The 20,461-nt window shown below is 47.2% G+C and overlaps 2 protein-coding genes across 2 annotated transcripts in view; one reads left to right on the top strand and one right to left on the bottom strand.

Annotated features, from left to right (window-relative positions):
* The window catches only part of LOC126263469 (uncharacterized), a 38,960-nt gene extending 30,116 nt beyond the window's left edge, over positions 1-8,844 (top strand). Inside the window, exon 2 of the mRNA XM_049960562.1 lies at positions 8,261-8,844. Within this exon, the coding sequence (XP_049816519.1) occupies positions 8,261-8,844 (584 nt within the window). The remainder of the gene's footprint in view (positions 1-8,260) is intronic.
* Positions 1-20,461, bottom strand: part of LOC126263470 (LIM/homeobox protein Lhx9) — a 598,391-nt gene that overhangs the window by 417,462 nt on the left and 160,468 nt on the right. The window lies entirely within an intron of this gene.

Here is a 20,461-nt window from a genome sequence, read left to right as displayed (position 1 = left end):
TAAAATTTTAAGAATTTTCTTGATAATGTAGTTTTTGAACTTACGAGCCTGCACTTTCTGATGTAATAAGTAAGTTCCAGGGGGAGGACAAAAATATGGAAAATGAAACACATCACCATGCCCAGTATGGTGTAGGAGACCCGCTGGCAGGCGAAACAGCTTCCAATCATCTCTGTATGGATAAACACAAGACCTTTACTGGTTTAAAACTACACTACTGGCCATTAAAATTGCTACACCACGAAGATGTACTACAGACGCGAAATTTAACCGACAGGAACAAGATGCTGTGATATGCAAATGATTAGCTTTTCAGAGCATTCATACAAGGTTGGCGCCGCTGGCGACACCTACAACGTGCTGACATGAGGAAAGTTTCCAACCGATTTCTCATACACAAACAGCAGTTGACCGGCGTTGCCTGGTGAAACGTCGTTGTGATGCCTCGTGTAAGGAGGAGAAATGGGTACCATCACGTTTCCAAATTTGATAAAGGTCGGATTGTAGACTATCACGATTGCGGTTTATCGTATCGCGACATTGCTGCTCGCGTTGGTCGAGATCCAATGACTGTTAGCAGAATATGGAATCGGTGGGTTCAGGAGGGTAATACGGAACGCCGTGCTGGATCCCAACGACCTCGTATCACTAGCAGTCGAGATGACAGGCATCTTATCCGCATGGCTGTAACGGATCGTGCAGCCACGTCTCGATCCCTGAGTCAACAATGGGGACGTTTGCAAGACAACAACCATCTGCGCCAACAGTTCGACGACGTTTGCAGCAGCATGGACTATCAGCACGGACACCATGGCTGTGGTTACCCTTGACGCTGCACCACAGACAGAAGCGCCTGCGGTGGTGTCCTCAACGACGAACCTGGGTGCGCGAATGGCAAAACGTCATTTTTCCAGATGAATCCAGATTCTGTTTATAGCGCCATGATGGTAGCATCCGTGTTTGGCGACATCGCGGTGAACGCACATTGGAAGCGTGTATTTGTCATCGTCATACTGGCGTATCACCCGCCGTGGTGGTACGGGGTGCAATTGGTTACACGTCCCAGTCACCTCTTGTTCGCATTGACGGCACTTTGAACAGTGGACGTTACATTTCAGACGTGTTACGACCCGTGGCTCTACCCTTCATTCGATCCCTGCGAAACCCTACACTTCAGCAGGATAATGCACGACCGCATGTTGCAGGTCCTGTATGGGCCTTCCTGGATACAGAAAATGATCGACTGCTGCCCTGGCCAGCACGTTTTCCAGATCTCTCACCAACTGATAACGTCTGGTCAATGGTGACCGAGCAACTGGTTCGTCACAATACACCAGTCACTACTCTTCATGAACTGTGGTATCGTGTTGAAGCTGCATGGGCAGCTGTACCTGTACAAGCCATCCAGGCTCTGTTTGACTCAATGCCCAGGCGTATCAAGGCCGTTATTACGGCCAGAGGTGGTTATTCTGGGTACTGATTACTCAAGATTTATGCACCCAAATTGCGTGAAAATGTAATCACATGTCAGTTCTAGTATAATATATTTGTCCAATGAATACCCGTATATCATCTGCATTTCATTTTGGTGTAGCAATTTTAATGGCAAGTAGTGTATCTTATATCATTGTTCCTCCAGAATAGTGGTAAGTTCAGGTAACGACGATGGAGGTAGATGGCGATCACGTCCCCTTTTCTCCAAAGCAGACCACAAACTCGCAATAATATTGTGATCTGCTGACTCTGGCGAGGGGACATGCGACAGTTCATGTTCGTTCTCCCAAAACCACTCCAGGGTGACACCAGGGGTGTGAACAGGGGTCCTGTCGTCTCGGAACTCACCACCACTGAGAAACAAATAGTGCACCATGGGACTGTCGTGATCGGCCAAAATGGTCACATGATCCTTGGCAGTAATGCGAAATTGCAGAGTAACTGTTCGGTTCATGGTATATGATATGACTGCCCAGATCATCACTGAACTCCTGCCTTGTAACTCTCTTGGGACGTAAACTCGGCTAGAATTTGGAAACAATGTGAAACAAGACTCATCCGATCAAACGACATTCTTCCATTGCTCCGTAGCCAAGGTTTTTGTGGCTTCGGCAGCACATTTTCCTATTACTGGCATTTGCATCAGTGACGTGTGGTTTTGGAATTGCAGCCCGCCATGAAATTCCCTGCTTATGGAGCTCCCGCCATTTTCTTTTTTTTTTTTTTTTGTGCTGACAGGGTTCGCGAGTGTGACATTCATCTCTGCAGTGACTTTATACTTCGGTTACACTGCTAACGGGAGTACCTAGCAACACCAGCGCCAAGATCTTGCGCACGTTCAAATTCACTTAGTACCGACATTGTATTGTATGTATTGTATGTTAACCGGCGACCTAGAAACGACGGAGCGGTTCCGTCCCCGCCGCAGCTGCAGTGTTCCACAATCCCACGACGACTACCGCAGTCCACCCCTCCGTCGCCCCACACCGAACCCAGGGTTATTGTGCGGTTCGGCCCCCGGTGGAGCCCCCCCCCCCTCCCCCCGCCCGGGAACCTCCCACACCAGACGAGTGTAGCTCCTATGTTGTTTGGGTGGTAAAATAATGGTGATGTACGCGTACGTGGAGAACTTGTTTGCTCAGCAATCGCCGACATAGTGTAACTGAGTCGGAATAAGGGGAACCAGCGCGCATTCGCCGAGGCAGATGGAAAACCACCTAAAAACCATGCACAGACTGGCCGGTTCACCGGACCTCGACACAAATTCGCCGGGCGGATTCGTGCCGGGGATCATGCGCTCCTTCCCGCCCGGAAAGCCGTGCGTTAGACCGCACGGCCAACCGCGCGGGCGCTAGTACCGACATAATGCAATAACAACTACACAGAACACTTTTCTGATCACGACTAATACTTGCACCGTACTGAGGGCATACCGCATCCGCCGTTCGTGGTCAATTACAACAGTGCAACCTGCAGGTTCGCTAGCACTGCATTTATGTTCGAGCATGATCGCTCGCGGTGTTTCTGTACTTTTGTCCAAACCCTGTAATTACATCTGGATACATAGTTAAGTGGGCAGTGTCTGCATGGTAAACGAATAAAACGCTTGACCGTTAAGAGACTATATGATCAGCAGAGCAATCAAATGAGACCACTCCTTCTGCCGCCCATCACGAGATACGACACACTTCACCCTAATTGGCGGACAGTTTTTATCCGTATGTGACAGCAGCACTCCAGAAAGGAAGAACGGAAGCTTCCTTCTTAATGAGGGTGACAGCCTTGTTAAGATTAGGTGAGCACGGTGCCTCCTTGCGACGATGTCTCGTGCCCTGTCTGCGCGGCCCCCATGCTTGGCGCTAGCGCCCCACACTCCTCCCGTTATCTTGAGGGGGGCGTTCTCCTGCTGGGGCAACACATGAGATCACCCTGTTAAATCACGGGTAGCCAGGACAGGCCGACAAAAACAGAGCTCATCAAGGCAACAACATTCCTTCGACGTCGATCATGTTGTAATTCAAAGGTTTCTGGATTAATTATCAAAAAACCTTCAAGTGGATTATCATGCTCAGAGGTCCCACGTTAGTTCGATACTATAACAGTTCATAAAGGGGCTAGGATATCGACACATTGTTTTCAGCAACTGGTAACAAGCAAAGCGGAAAGTATATCCTCGCACGATTGATATATGTTCTCTGCCTTCTATTTTAACTAGAAGTATGAAATATCCTATCAGATTGAAACTGTGTGCCGGACCGGGATTCGAATCCGCAGATCTCTAACGACTGAGCTCCCCCCAAAACGACTCACGACCCGTCCTCACAGCCGGCCGGAGTGGTCGAGCGGTTCTAGGCACTTCAGTCTGGAAACACGCAACCGCTACGGGCGCAGGTTCGAATCCTGCCTCGGGCATGGATGTGTGTGATGTCCTTAGGTTATTTAGGTTTAAGTAGTTCTAAGTTCTAGGGGACTGATGACTTCAGAACTTAACTGCCATAGTGCTCAGAGCCATTTGAACCGTCCTCACAGCTTTACATCGCTCAGTACCTCATCTCCTACCTTCCAAACTTCTCAGAAGTTCTCTCGCCTAACTTGCCGGTCTAGCATTCCTGGAAGAAATGATACTGCAGGCATGGTGGATTGTTTACAGTACGAACTTTCACCCTGCAGCGTAGTGTGCGCTGACATGAACCTTTATGGCATATAAAAACAATGTCCGTTGGTATTGCACTTGCCCACGAAAGGCAACGGCCCCGATTTCGAGTCCCAGTGCAGTACACAATTTTAATCTGCTCGGAGTTTCATATCAGTGCACACTTCGCTGCAGAGTGAAAATTCACTTTACAACGAAGTACAACGTTTGTTCGGATAGTTAGTATACTGTGACCATAAAAATCTGTTATTTTTATTTATTTTTTATTTTATTTTTTTACGATTGTCAACAGTGAGCGGCGGAAAGGGATCCCCTGACCAGAGCGAGCGTAACAGGAACACGGTAGTACGTAAAAAAACAAAACAAAACAAAAAAAACGTTATAATGTCCAGTTTCGTGAAATATGTCGGCAAGAAAACCCGCCAAGTGCGAGCTATGTGCTTCGATGCGATTCCTACTCACGGAAGGAATAACGCCTATCGAAAATTTTTCGTGAATCAAAACGGTTTACGACGAAGGTATTATGAACAGAACGATTGCGTTTAAGTGACGTAGGGAGTTTAGTGGAGGCAGAGGAAATTATCACGACGAACAGTGTAGTGGAAGACCTTCCATTCTGACTGTAAGTCCGAAATATTGAGCAATGTGTTCGTGAAGACCGTCGATCGACACTGGATGAAATTTTTTCGATGTTTCCACAACTCTCCAGAACTCTACTATACGAGATACCCATAGATTTGCTAGGGTACTGGAAACTCTGTGCAAGATGGGTCCCGAAACAGCTGACGGAGCAGCAGAAGAAATAACGGGTCAATAGCACACACGAGTTTCTTGAGCGACTTGAAATGGAAAGTGACGATTTTCTGAGTTCTATTGGGACTGGATATGAAATATGGTGACTCATTATACGCCTGAGAGAAGAAGACAATCGTCAAAGCGGCGCCACAGCAATTCCCCTGCTTTCAAAGATTCAAAACAACAATTTCGTGCAAAAAAATCAAGGTCTCATTGTTTTGGGACCGAAGAAGCATCAATTAGTCGAATTTCAGCCCCAGTGGGAGGCAATCAATGCACAACGGTAGTTCGAGACTAAAAAAAACTCAAAAGGAGTATTCTGAACAAAAGGAGGGGAATGCTGCCGATGGGAGTGTGCTTGTTGCAGGACAACTCCCGTCCTCACACAGCCTTGGCCGCCGAGGCGCTCTTGGACTTATTTGGTTGGGATGTTCTGAACCACCCCACGTATTCCCCTGAGTTGGTGGCTTCAGATTAGCATCTTTTCACCTCCCTGAAGGCACACATAGGTGGAATTAAAATTTGAAGCGACGTGCAGGTTCAGAAAGGGGTTCTGATGTGGAGAAATGGGATGGCGAGAGAGTTATTCGAGGAGGGCATAAAGAAGCTTGTGCTACGGCTCACCACATACATCGAAAGGGCGTATGAGGGAGAACAGTCCACAAGTGCATCAACAATATCTTGTAATTTTTTTTCAAATACACCTTTTTCTTTAAAAAATGTAAAAATCTGGTACACCTACTTTCTGAACATGCCTCGTAATTTTCCCAACCATAAGATCATTAAATCTGAGCGGATCTGACGACAAGACGAGCAGGGAAGTCGAGAGAGAAAGTCCGCGAGCGTCAGTTATATCATGACGGATTCTACGCACTCTTCGGCTATACACATACTAAGAGATGCTACCGCTACCTGTTTTCTGTCAGATAGTAGAGTTGTTTCCTACGACACATACCCTGTTGCTTTGTCCAGGCCTATTCTGCAGTAATAGTTGAGGGTGTCCAGAGGTATGCGGACAACGTGATTTGCGGACACCAACCAGAGATTTGCGGATACAATCTCCCCTTTCCCGCCAATGATGAGCAACCCCAGACAGTGGTGGGATGCCATTCTAATAACTGCGCCCGCCATATGGCACGTCCAGGAGTGATGGTCGGGGGTGCCACTTCCTTTCATAGTAGGACACCTTTGCTTTTCATCCCCGGCTCCCCTACAAAAGAGAAGTACGTCGACGACATTCTTCGCTCCATTTCGTTGCCTTTCAAGACACGTCATCGTAGGCTTACATTTCAGCAAGATAATGTCCGCCCGCACACGACGAGAGCTTCAGTTACTGGTCTTCATGATTGTCAAACCCTGCTGTGGCCAGCAAGGTCACCTGATCTCACCTCAAATGAGGCAGGGCCATCCAACCGTCTCGAGATTTTGACAATCTAAAGCGCTAATTCGACAGAATTTGGCACGATATCCCTTAGGAGGACATCCAACAAATCTGTCAATCAGTTCCAAGACGTATAACTGCTTGCGTAAGGGTCAGACGTGGACGAACGCTTTACCTACTTGCTTAATTTGTGAAGCTGTTTCTTTTGGATGAATCATCCAATTTTTGTGAAATATTCCTCATTTATTTGTCTGCACGTGTACATTATATCAATCGATTTCCATCCCATTCGGATACCTCCTTCGTGGTGCGTCGGATTTTTGGCTTTAGAGAGTATAGCACTACTGGCCATTAAAATTGCTACACCAAGAAGAAATGCAGATGATGAACGGGTATTCATCGGACAAATATATTATACTAAACTGACATGTGATTACATTTTCACGCAATTGGGGTGCATAGATACTAAGAAATCAGTACCCAGAACAACCACCTCTGGCCGTAATAACGGCCTTACTCACTGAGTCAAACAGAGCTTGGATGGCGTGTACAGGTACAGCTACCCATGCAGCTTCAACACGATACCACAGTTTATCAAGAGTAATGACTGGCGCATTGTGACGAGCCAGTTGCTCGACCACCACTGATCAGACGTTTTCCGTTGGTGAGAGATCTGGAGAATGTGCTGGACAGGGCAGCAGTCGACATTTTCTTTATCCAGAAAGGTCCGCACAGGACCTTCCACATGCGATCGTGCATTATCCTGCTGAAATGTAAGGTTTCGCAGGAATCGAATGAAGGGTAGAGCCACGGGTCGTAACACATCTGAAATGTAACGTCGACTGTTCAAAGAGACGTCAATGCGAACAAGTGGTGACCGAGACGTGTACCAATCACGTCGGGTGATACGGCAGTATGGCGATGACGAATACACGCATCCAATGTGCGTTCACCGCGATGTCGCCAAAGATGGATGCGACCATCATGATGCTGTAAACAGAACCTGGATTCATCCGAAAAAATGACGTTTTGCCATTCGTGCACCCAGGTTCTTTCGTTGAGTATGCCATCGCAGGCGCTTCTGTCTGGGGTGCAGCGTCAAGGGTAACCGCAGCCATGTCTCCGAGCTGAGAGTCCATTTTGCTGCAAACGTCGTCGAACTGTTCGTGCAGATGGTGGTTGTCTTGCAAACGTCCCCATCTGCTGAGTCACGGATCGAGACGTGGCTGCACGATCCGTTACAGCCACGCGGATAAGATGCCTGTCATCTCGTCTACTAGTGATACGAGGCCGTTGGGATCCAGCACGGCGTTTCGTATTACCCTCCTGAACTCACCGATTCCATATTCTGCTAACAGTCATTGGCTCTCGACGAACGAGAGCAGCAATGTCGCGATACGATAAACCGCAATCGCGATAGGCTACAATCCGATCTTTATCAAAGTCGGAAACTGGATGGTACGCATTTCTCCTCCTTACACGAGGCATCACAACGACGTTTCACCAGGCAACGCCGGTCAACTACTGTTTGTGTATGATAGATCGGTTGGAAACTTTCCTCATGTCAGCACGTTGTAGGTGGCGCCAGCGGCGCCAACCTTGCGTGAATGCTCTGAAAAGCTAATCATTAGCATATCGCAGCATCTTGTTCCTGTCGGTTAAATTTCGCGACTGTAGCACGTGATCTTCGTGGTGTAGCAATTTTAATCGCCAGTAGTGTACTTCCTCGCATTAGCGTCTCGTGGAACTGTGGCCAGGAGAAAACTGAGAAACTGGAGCTCATACGAAGGTTAGCCTACAGCCGAGCTAGTCAGAGTACTGAGGCCGTATTTGCTGAAGACCCTGTCCCGCAACCGCCACTGAGGGAGTGATTCTATCGCTGCGTACCCCCAGCGTCAACGCTGAGCGAGTACAGCTGTTTGCGGACCCGGTGACAGTGGCGCGACAGTCGGCCAGCGCGACAGTGGTCAGTGTCGCGGCCGGGGCGGCGGCGCGCGCGGCAGAGCTGCCGCCCCCGGGGGCAGTGGGCGCCGGGCGCTGGGTGGCGGGCGACACGCATTCCTGGGATTGCCAGCGCTGTTATTTAATGGCGAGCCCCGCAGCGGCCGCCACCCTGCGACGTTGCCGCGCGCCCAGCCGCACGCGCCACGGCGGCAGCGGCAACGCAGCCCGGGCTCTCTTGTCCGAGTTTTTAAGGAGAGCCGGTCCGCCGGCCGCCGCTGAATGCCCGGCCCTGGCGGGAGGGGGCGCCGCCGCTGTTGAAATTGTGGGAGGGGGGCGGGGGGCAGGGGGGCCGGGCAGGTGCGGGCAGAGAAATCGAGGGAACCGGTTCCCCGCCGCGCCGCGGAGAGGGTCCGCACTGCGCGCCGCGCCGCAGCCAGCCAGCCGGGCAGCTGGCCGCACCGAACAGCCAGGCCGCAGCTCGCGCAGATTCGCCGCGCGCTCCTCTGCTCCTCTGATGCCCTACCCCACCCACAGTACACAAGCAGACTCGGGCCGCACAACGGCGAGCCCCATCTAACGCAGAACATGTGACGACCGTCCAATAAGTAATGCAACATTTTTTCTGAAATCAATTTAGCTTTATTCAGGATTCCAAACCACTATAATACACTGTAATATAATTCTAACGGCGGCAGAGGTAAAATACAGTGAGCGAAAGGCTATTTACAATTTGTACAGAAACCAGATTGCACTTTTGAGAGTCGAGGGGCATTAAAGGGAAGCAGTGGTTGGGAAGGGAGTGAGACAGGGTTGCAGCCTCTCCCCGATCCTATTCAATCTGTATATTGAGCAAGCAGTAAAGGAAGCAAAAGAAAAATTCGGAGTAGGTATTAAAATCCATGGAGAAGAAATAAAAAATTTGAGGTTCGCCGATGACATTGTAATTCTGTCAGAGACAGCAAAGGACTTGGAAGAGCAGTTGAACGGAATGGACAGTGTCTTGAAACGAGGATATAAGATGAAAATCAACAAAAGCAAAACGAGGATAATGGAATGTAGTCGAATTAAGTCGGGTGATCCTGAGGGAATTAGATTACGAAATGAGACACTTAAAGAAGTAAATGAGTTTTGCTATTTGGGGAGCAAAATAACTGATGATGGTCGAAGTAGAGAGGAAATAAAATGTAGACTGGCAATGGCAAGGAAAGCGTTTCTGAAGAAGAGAAATTTGTTAACATCGAGTATAGATTTAAGTGTCAGGAGGTCGTTTCTGAAAGTATTTGTACGGAGTGTAGCCATGTATGGAATTGAAACATGGACGATAAATAGTTTGGACAAGAAGAGAATAGAAGCTTTCGAAATTTGGTGCTACAGAAGAATGCTGAATATTAGATGGGTAGATCACATAACTAATGAGGAAGTATTGAATAGAATTGGGGAGAAGAGGATTTTGTGGCACAACTTGACAAAAAGAGGGGGTCGGTTAGTAGGACACGTTCTGAGGCATCACAGGATCACAAATTTAGCATTGGACGGCAGCGTGAAGGGTAAAAATCGTAGAGGGAGACCAAGAGGTGAATACGCTAAGCAGATTCAGAAGGATGTAGGTTTCAGTAGCTACTGGGAGATGAAGAAGCTTGCACACAATAGGGTAGCATGGAGTGCTGCATCAAACCAGTCTCAGGACTGAAGACCACAACAACAACATAATATTCCCTACTCTTTCGCCTACAAAACTTGATTTTTTCAACTTAACCTCCGTTCAATGCAATGGCCTCACTCCATCATTCTCAGCAGGCCTGTATTCCTGCACGTACCACTCTACCGGTCGACGTCGGAGCCAACGCCTTGCTGCTCCAATAATCTCCTCATCATTCACACACTTCTTCCCGCGAAGTGCATCCTTCATTGGGCCAAACAGATGGAAGTCGGAAATTGAGAGATCAGTGCTGTAGGTTCGATCAATGTCGTGTGACGAGGGCCTCCTGTCGGGTAGACCGTTCGCCGGGTGCAAGTCTTTCGATCTGACGACACTTCTGCGACGTGCCCATCGATGGGGATGAAATGATGATGGTTAGGACCCAATCCCTGTGCGGAGACAAACTCCGACCCAGCCGGGAATCGAACCCGGGCCTTTAGTGTCGCGTTGACCACTGAGCTACCAGGGGCGGACAGGGCTGTGGTGTAAACGAGGAAGAACAATCCAGTGAAGTTTTGTGGTGACGAACACTCTGAAGTCGTATCTTCATTTTCCTGAGGGGTAGCACTGCAAAATTGGTCGTTGCACCATGAGGGATTACGTCCCTAAGCTTACACACTACTTAACCTAAATTAACATAAGGACAAACACACACCCCCATGCCCGAGGGAGGACTCGAACCTCCGCCGGGACCAGCCGTACAGTCCATGACTGCAGCGCTTTCCTATGGAGGAGAGGTGGTGTGGCGCCACTTCACGGATTGCCATTTTGTTTCCGGTTAGAAGTGACGAACCATGTTTCGTCACCTGTGACAATGTGCGCCGAAGTTGTCAGCATCAGTCTCGTCACGTGAATACAACTCCACACAGACGGTCCCTCGTTGCCCTTTGTGGTCTGCTGTACCTCTGAGTACACCACATGGTGGTCGAGTGTATCAGCAGTACCAACAGAGACGTCCAGCTGAGCAGTGAGGTGTTTTACTGTGATCCAACGATCACCTCCAGTGAGAGTGTCCGCACGTTCCAACATTGCAGGAGTCGCAGCTGTGTGCAGCTGGTCGGCACGGAGGAGATCAGACAGGTTTGCGTAATCTTGCTGCCTTGATGACAGATGCCTCGGCCAACGACTCACCGTGCTTTTGTTTACTGCCGGATCTACTCTACAAGCCCTATGAATATCTGCGACGCTCTGGTCTTCGCCAAAAGAAATTCAGTACAGCTCTCTGCTTGCTACGCACCTCCGATGCAGACGCCATATCGAATGCTTGGTGTAGTGTCACTACCAATTCGAACACCACGAAACTATAGGGGCTGAAGTGGGAATACTCCACGATGTCCCACAACGAACTGTGCATTTTTTTATACCTGATCCAGGCGACAAAAAAAGTGCTGCATACCTACTGAACGCCTCCTGCAATATCCTATTCTTAACGGAATGAAATCCTCATCTGTTAACGTGACTTCTGGTGTACCCCAAAGGACTGTTATGGGACCACTACTTTTTAACACTATAGAGGGTGATTCAAAATGCATGTCGCATAGGACAAAGTGTACATTGGCGATTCAATAGTCTTTGCATTTAGGACAAAGTCGTAATTAGTGAAGACAGCGAAAATACACATGCTACAGATGTGCTGTAATTGTAAAAGCAAAATGTTGCATCATTGGCCAATGACTACCCGAAACTTAACAGTGTAATGCAGCTTTCATCCGGGGTACGTTGATCGCACGTATCTCAAACGCAGAATGTGTTCAAACTGACTACCACCCTGTAGATGACACATGTGAACACGGCGACAGACATCGAACGTAACGTCGCTGCTGGTACTTCTGTACAGGCTGTGGTGGTATTTTCCTGCATGTCAGTTTATGTTCTTGTTGTGTTTATGTACACCGCAGACCTAAGGAGCCCCAAAAGGAAAACGCCAGCAGCGTCAGGCCAGGCACCCTAGGTGGTCAGTTCACTATACTCCGTCCAGCAACCCAAATCCCATGAAGAACCCCATCTAGAAGTCAGCAGGCATTTCGTGCGAAATGTAGAAGTGTCCATCCTTCTGGAAGAAGAAACCTACCTCTCCATTCGAGAGACAGATCATCCAAATACGACAGTAATAGGGTAGTAATGGTTGGTTGGTTCTGCGCACTATGGAATTTAACATCTGAGGTCATCAGTCCCCCACAACTTAGAACTACTTAAACCTAACTAACCTAAGGACATCACACACATCCATGCCCGCGGCAGGATTCGAACCTGCGACCGTAGCGGTCGCGCGGTTCCAGACTGAAGCGCTTAGAAACGCTCGGCCACATCGGCCGGCCTTGGACAAGGTAGTAATGTTTCCTCAAGATAATGTCTGTAGGGTGCAGCAGTTAAAAATGTGGTACCAATAGAGACATCTCCGCGTATGCGACACCACACGTTTAAACTAGGGTTAGTCTGAGGGCATGCCTCGACGGCGAAATGCGGAACATTGTTTGCCCGACAGATGTCGCCATGTCTCTTCAACTTCTCGTTCAAATGGAAACGAGTTTTATTGCTGAAAAAAATGTCACCTTCCTTTCAGTGTCATCGCCGTGGAGATTTTGCTGAAAGTGGATTCGATAGGGATGGAAACGATTTGAGGGCAGTATCTCAACACAGGGGCCTGGGTAATGCCGCATTCAGCGCCACCTTTATTGTTGACTCGCCTGAACTCAATAATGTCTCTTTTGTTCGTACAGCTTCTGATTGTGTATCCGCTGTTGCTGTGCGTGGTCGTCCGGAACGTCTTTTGTCTTGAACACTGGCTGTAGACTTAATCGATTCCATTAAATGGCCATTCTGTGGTTAGGCTTACATTGGTTTGTATACTGCCTATGATTCTCTCCTGATGTATGTACATTGCTGTACGAGACACTGCACTGCAGACCAGCACCAAACTACACAGCCTTCTAATACCCCTGCGTCGGACTACGTTAATCAATTGCCTCACAGACAACTGTCCATGAGGTAGGCTACTACGCACTGCACGTGACTCATGATTTCGGCGGTATGGTGATGCTGCGTCGTTCGACTCGTTGTTGCTTTCGCTATATCCATTAATACCGGCTTTGTCCTGTGGACATTACTTTTTTGATCACCCTGTAAAGACCTACAGTATGTTTCAAAGCATTTGTATCATATGTCTAGGGTGATAGATCACTTCATAGAAGGCTACTCTTGTTAAACAGAAAATGTCCGCTGATACTTCCTGCAGACGCTAGGTGTCATTTGGTATTCGTCAGCCCTGAACGACGGTATTTCACCGAAGTAGGTGTGCTGCGTACTACCCACACCAGTAAACTGATAAGAGTGATTTTCAACAAGAAAACCTTGGGAATGAGTGTCTCTCAGCCGGGAAAGATATGTTAGAAGCGAAAGAGGAACTTTTATTTTTGCTGGGATGACCCTCTTTCATGCAGAGCAGATGACACGATTATAGGCAACACAAATTGCATATGGATGTTGCAGGGCGCTTACACGGTGTCGCCGCTCAGGCGCATAACTAATACAACAGGATAGCTTGTATCACTGTGAAGTGTCAGCGGACATATTTTAGCTAACAGGAGTTGGCCCCAATCATGTGATCTGCGAGCCCTAGACGTTTGATATCAAGACTTTGAAACAACCTATACAGTATACATGGTGTTACAAAAAGGTACGGCCAAACTTTCAGAAAACATTCCTCACACACAAATAAAGAAAAGATGTTATGTGGACATGTGTCCGGAAACGCTTACTTTCCGTGTTAGAGCTCATTTTAGTTTCGTCCACCTACGCTCAATGGAGCACGTTATCATGATTTCATACGGGAATCTCTACCTGTGCTGCTAGAACATGTGCCTTTACAAGTACGACAAAACATGTGGTTCATGCGCGATGGAGCTCCTGCACATTTCAGTCGAAGTGTTCGTACGCTTCTCAACAACAGATTCGGTGACCGATGGATTGGTAGAGGCGGACCAATTCCATGGCCTCCACGCTCTCCTGACCTCACTTGACTTTCATTTATGGGGGCATTTGAAAACTCTTGTCTACGCAACCCCGGTACCAAATGTAGAGACTCTTCGTGCTCGTATTGTGGACGGCTGTGATACAATACGCCATTCTCCAGGGCTGCATCAGCGCATCAGGGATTCCATGCGACGGAGGGTGGATGCATGTATCCTCGCTAACGGAGGACATTTTGAACATTTCCTGTAATAAAGTGTTTGAAGTCACGCTGGTACGTTCTGTTGCTGTGTGTTTCCATTCCATGATTAATGTGATTTGAAGAGAAGTAATAAAATGAGCTCTAACATGGAAAGTAAGCGTTTCCGGACACATGTCCACATAACATTTTTTCTTTCTTTGTGTGTGAGGAATGTTTCCTGAAAGTTTGGCCGTACCTTTTCGTAACACCCTGTATACACTGACTCACGCCAGACAGTGGCAAGCCACATTTAACACACAATACAGTATGACATTCTTAAGGGAGAGAAATTTTCGTATCTAAAAGTGACTTCGGGTATACCCCAAGGCAGTGTTGTAATGCTTTTACTTTTGACAATATACAAGGTGTTTGACCGTTACACGCACAAACAGAAGAGGCTAGTAGAGGAAAATAAAACACTTAAATAATTCTAATAAACTAAAGGTTTCTCTGATACGACGTATACACAAGTTCAGAAATGTCAATATTACAACACTGGTAAATCCTAGGGCTTCGTTTATTTCGAAACACGGTACGCGTAGTGTAAATTTCAAGGTGATAAATTGCTCTCGTTTGATTTTATCATCATTCCGGACACCTAAGTACTGGCAAATAGCGTTTCTGGAACGAATGTATTTGTTCCGGTGTAACATTAAGCGACCTGCTGGACGATACAGCAGAGACGGCTGCGAGACGACGTCAGCCATTAGAACGATGACTAAGACGACACCACGACAGGAGCGGTACCTACACGAAGAGAATGTAAGCAGTGCTCCAGCTAGCCTCGGCCGCACTAGAAGAGCCGCACTAGAAGGCGAGCTGTGATCCGAACGCTTCCGCCGTGGCTTGTAAACTACTATTATTAGCTTGCATGTAAATTGTATACATCGAAGAACATTTACTATTTGCATGTCGCCATTTGCTTGCGACCCATCATTGTAAGAAGGCAAAGTTAAGTATTGTCTGTTTAATTTACTGTAATAGCTCCATTAATAAGGTTTGCTTGAATGTTGTCTACCTATGCGAGAATACAACTTCCTAGGCACACTATGTTAGACGAGTGGGCAGAATTCCACAGTATCGGCCGTGGCTTGCCCTGCAGATAATGCCGATGAACTCCGGAAACGTTTTGTGGAAGGTTGTTAATCCATTCAGTCCATTTTTGAACGTGTGTGGACATCGATGAGTAGATGTGTGGAAGCCTGATTTCCTCAGTAGAGTGGCCATGTAGAGCACTTCTGTGACGTGTTTGTCTTTTCCGTATATGTAGTGTGGATCATCGGGGACTCAGTTCTAAGGTGTTCATGAACTCAGTCATAATACCCCATATCGGAGAAATCATTCGGTTTCCAAATCCTCGTTTATTATAATTATTTCCTTGTTTCATTATATCCAAATCTTCGTTCTAGTAGATGGCTTGGCTGTGTGCTATTTCTTTGTACTGGACCGCGAATCATAGTTACAGCTACCAATCCCAGTCAACCGTGCACCGTCCATAAAATTATATGACTGTAACCCAAAAGATGTGTGTTAACGGATAGAACATTTTGCTTGAAAATGGTTACATAGTCCATATGTTGTCCTACATAAATAAAAAGAAAATGGATGTAAAAAAAGCCGATGCGGGAAACTAATTTCTTTGAAGAAGTCTAATTACGTTTCTGCTGCTGATGCAACTAGTCTTCTTCTTCTTCCTCACATTCTTTTGTGGACGGTAATTGATGATTGATAGATGTTGTGTTTTCCAAAGAGCACCAAAGAACAAGGTGCACTCTGCAATTCTAAATAAAAAACAGGTAATCGCTACCCAGCTCTTTCGAATATAATTCGATCGGTGGTAGAGGGAACGGTTTCCTGCTTTTCACTTCACAAAAATTTGCCAGGCTGATACAAAAGGATTTATATTGGCGTTTATTCCTATTTTCTTCAAGGCAACTCATGCTTAACAAAAGAAGAACGATGTCTCCTGCGAATGGGAGGTTGATCACGGAGAATTGGTAAGCGAGACACGCTGTGTGCCGACACGTGTCCCACGGCATGGCACCTGGCGGAAGCAGTGATGAATGGCGATGGAAACAACCGAATGGAAACAATGGAGTCAGCTGATTGGTGGAAAGCGATCGACTCATTCGGTTGTAGCTTAACGTGTCAAGTTAAATTATTCATTCATTCATCTGACTGAAACCAGTCTATGGGAACAATCGATTGGAAACAATCGATTCAGTATGCTGTAGTTTCACGTTTCAGTAGGATTATTATTCGTTCATTCCTTTCCGACTAAACCCGTCTGTGGGAGCAACCAAATGTAAACAATTGATACAGCCCGTTATACACTCCTGGAAATGGAAAAAAGAACACATTGACACCGGTGTGTCAGACCCACCATACTTGCTCCGGACACTGCGAGAGGGCTGTACAAGCAATGATCACACGCACGGCACAGCGGACACACCAGGAACCGCGGTGTTGGCCGTCGAATGGCGCTAGCTGCGCAGCATTTGTGCACCGCCGCCGTCAGTGTCAGCCAGTTTGCCGTGGCATACGGAGCTCCATCGCAGTCTTTAACACTGGTAGCATGCCGCGACAGCGTGGACGTGAACCGTATGTGCAGTTGACGGACTTTGAGCGAGGGCGTATAGTGGGCATGCGGGAGGCCGGGTGGACGTACCGCCGAATTGCTCAACACGTGGGGCGTGAGGTCTCCACAGTACATCGATGTTGTCACCAGTGGTCGGCGGAAGGTGCACGTGCCCGTCGACCTGGGACCGGACCGCAGCGACGCACGGATGCACGCCAAGACCGTAGGATCCTACGCAGTGCCGTAGGGGACCGCACCGCCACTTCCCAGCAAATTAGGGACACTGTTGCTCCTGGGGTATCGGCGAGGACCATTCGCAACCGTCTCCATGAAGCTGGGCTACGGTCCCGCACACCGTTAGGCCGTCTTCCGCTCACGCCCCAACATCGTGCAGCCCGCCTCCAGTGGTGTCGCGACAGGCGTGAATGGAGGGACGAATGGAGACGTGTCGTCTTCAGCGATGAGAGTCGCTTCTGCCTTGGTGCCAATGATGGTCGTATGCGTGTTTGGCGCCGTGCAGGTGAGCGCCACAATCAGGACTGCATACGACCGAAGCACACAGGGCCAACACCCGGCATCGTGGTGTGGGGAGCGATCTCCTACACTGGCCGTACACCACTGGTGATCGTCGAGGGGACACTGAATAGTGCACGGTACATCCAAACCGTCATCGAACCCATCGTTCTACCATTCCTAGACCGGCAAGGGAACTTGCTGTTCCAACAGGACAATGCACGTCCGCATGTATCCCGTGCCACCCAACGTGCTCTAGAAGGTGTAAGTCAACTACCCTGGCCAGCAAGATCTCCGGATCTGTCCCCCATTGAGCATGTTTGGGACTGGATGAAGCGTCGTCTCACGCGGTCTGCACGTCCAGCACGAACGCTGGTCCAACTGAGGCGCCAGGTGGAAATGGCATGGCAAGCCGTTCCACAGGACTACATCCAGCGTCTCTACGATCGTCTCCATGTGAGAATAGCAGCCTGCATTGCTGCGAGAGGTGGATATACACTGTACTAGTGCCGACATTGTGCATGCTCTGTTGCCTGTGTCTATGTGCCTGTGGTTCTGTCAGTGTGATCATGTGATGTATCTGACCCCAGGAATGTGTCAATAAAGTTTCCCCTTCCTGGGACAATGAATTCACGGTGTTCTTATTTCAATTTCCAGGAGTGTAGTTTTGCACACTGACTGAAATATTCATTCTGTCCTTCAACTGAAACGGGGCTGTATTCTTCAATCTGTGATGCTGCCCAGTGTGAGCGTGGTTTTTAAGTGGTTTAGGTGGATAGTGATAACAGTATATTTCGAGACAAGATACTTCCGGTTAGGGATCGCAAATTCTTAAAAAACAAATAATACGTCACCAGCAAGTTTAGAAAAACTTTGATTAGTATACGCCTCATGTTCACATCACCTGAGCATTGATCAAAAGACAAATCGGTTATGGCTGCAAACTGGCGGGGAGAGAGGGAGGCAGTGCCTCGATTAACATAAATTAAGAGAGTAATCGTTACTTTATTTAAACATTAATTTACACTCATTACACTTTGTTAGAAATTCGAAAAATTCGTACTTAAGTAAATAAATATACAAACTTAGAAAATACTTCGTTTTTTAAAATATACTTTCATTTACATCTCCTCGAAAAGTGATTCTGTGCTTATTTCCAAAATGTTTTAATAAATAAGTTGGCAACTGCTGTCGTGGCTGGTGCATATTCGAAAAATCTGAACAAGTACGTAACTTAAAACACCCGTACCCTGCGACTAAGTGGAAATTTTCATATAATAATGAACATGAGTGTGATGAACATGATTCATATAGCTGACATCGGCGCAGAGACTGATTTCATTCCCTTGTTTCACTCGACTGAAAAAACCAAATGAACGAAAATCTTCAGCGCGAGCAGTTAGGGACTGCGCCACAGATTTTTTGTGAAAGGTCGGGCTAGAATCGTAAGAAGTGTTTCGTATTAATGTGATATTTAATTGTCAATATCCTTAGTACAGAGATTACAGAGAGCAGTATAACGCCTTACAAAACAGTTAAATCAGAAGTCTGGGCTGGTGCTGGTCGCTGTACGCTTGAGGCGTAACCGCTTTGCGCCCTCTTCAGGGATTCGTAACTCAGTCGGTAAAAGCGGAACCTTTATAGTACCACTTCCTTGTCTTCAGTCCGTCTGTTAAGGCCCTTCAAGTTGAAATTTATGTCAGATATTAGACTTTACGTTCCCTTAGCGGTGTAAACATCGTAAGCTTCTAGGCCAATGGTATCAAAAGGTACGGCCATTTACGTCACTTCTTTTGATATTCGCAGACCCACTCATCAAGACCTATAGATGAGCTACATACATACGTAATTAAGTTTGTGCGGAACCCTTAGGGCGTAAGCCTCACTTACACCAGCCATAGTAAAAAAAAAAAAAAAAAAAAGAGAAGGTACCTGGATTCGGTTAAGAACGCTTTTGAAGTAATAGGCTTAACATCAGAAGAGGCACCAATGTTACCACTGAATAGGGGATCATGGAAGAATTTTATAAGGGGGACTATGCTCCAGACTGAACGCTGAAAGGCATAATCAGTCTTAAATGATGATGATTTTTTTTCCTAGTAACTCTCCCATTCGCTCGCCTTGAACTTCTTAGGCCTTTCGGATTCCTTTCGACGCGAGCTTCCCCCTGACTTGCATTTTCTATAATTCCGAGCATATTTAGGAGTCGTGTGAGGTAACATCTTTCATTGTTTTGTAACTTCCAGTTTTAATAACGATCTTCTACTAAATTTTGGCGAATATTTCACTTTGGGTCCCATTACCGATTTGCGGCCTCTTCAAAATGACACCGGAATCAAAGTTCTAGCTAAAAGCGCTTATGATTCTTCCGAAGTAAGAGTGATTTCAGGTGTGCCGTAGGGGAGTGTCGCTATTCACAATAAACATGTGGATGACATCGAAAGTTCACTGAGGCTTTTTGCGGATGATACTGTGGTATATCGAGAGGTTGTAACAATGGAAAATTGTACTGAAATGCAGGAGGATCTGCAGCGAATTGGCGCATGGTGCAGGGAATGGCAATTGAATCTCAATGTAGACAAGTGTAATGTGCTGCGAATACATAGAAAGATTGATCCATTATCATTTAGCTACAATATAGCTGGTCAGCAACTGGAAGCAGTTAATCCCATAAATTATCTGGGAGTACGCATTAGGAGTGATTTAAAATGGAATGATCATATAAAGTTGATCGTCGGTAAAGCAGATGCCAGACTGAGATTCATCGGAAGAATCCTAAGGATATGCAATCCGGAAACAAAGGAAGTAGGTTACAGTACGCTTGTTCGGCCACTGCTTGAATACCGCTCAGCAGTGTGGGACCCGTACCGGATAGGGTTGATAGAAAAGATAGAGAAGATCCAACGGAGAGCAGAGGGCTTCGTTACAGGATCATTTAGTAATCGCGAAAGCGTTACGGAGATGATAGATAAACTCCAGTGGAAGACTCTGCAGGAGAGACGCTCAGTAGCTCGGTACGGGGTTTTGTTGAAGTTTCGAGAACATACCTTCACTGAGGAGTCAAGCAGTATATTGCTCCCTCCTACGCACATATCTTGCGAAGAGACCATGAGGATTAAATCAGAGAGATTAGAGCCCACACAAAGGCATACCGACAGTCCTTCTTTCCACGAACAATACGAAACTGGAATAGA

This window comes from Schistocerca nitens, chromosome 6, assembly GCF_023898315.1.
Source record: "Schistocerca nitens isolate TAMUIC-IGC-003100 chromosome 6, iqSchNite1.1, whole genome shotgun sequence".
NCBI lineage: Eukaryota > Metazoa > Arthropoda > Insecta > Orthoptera > Acrididae > Schistocerca > Schistocerca nitens.
The sequence above is the reverse complement of the archived record's forward strand: the minus strand, read 5'-3'. Positions and strand labels throughout refer to the sequence as shown.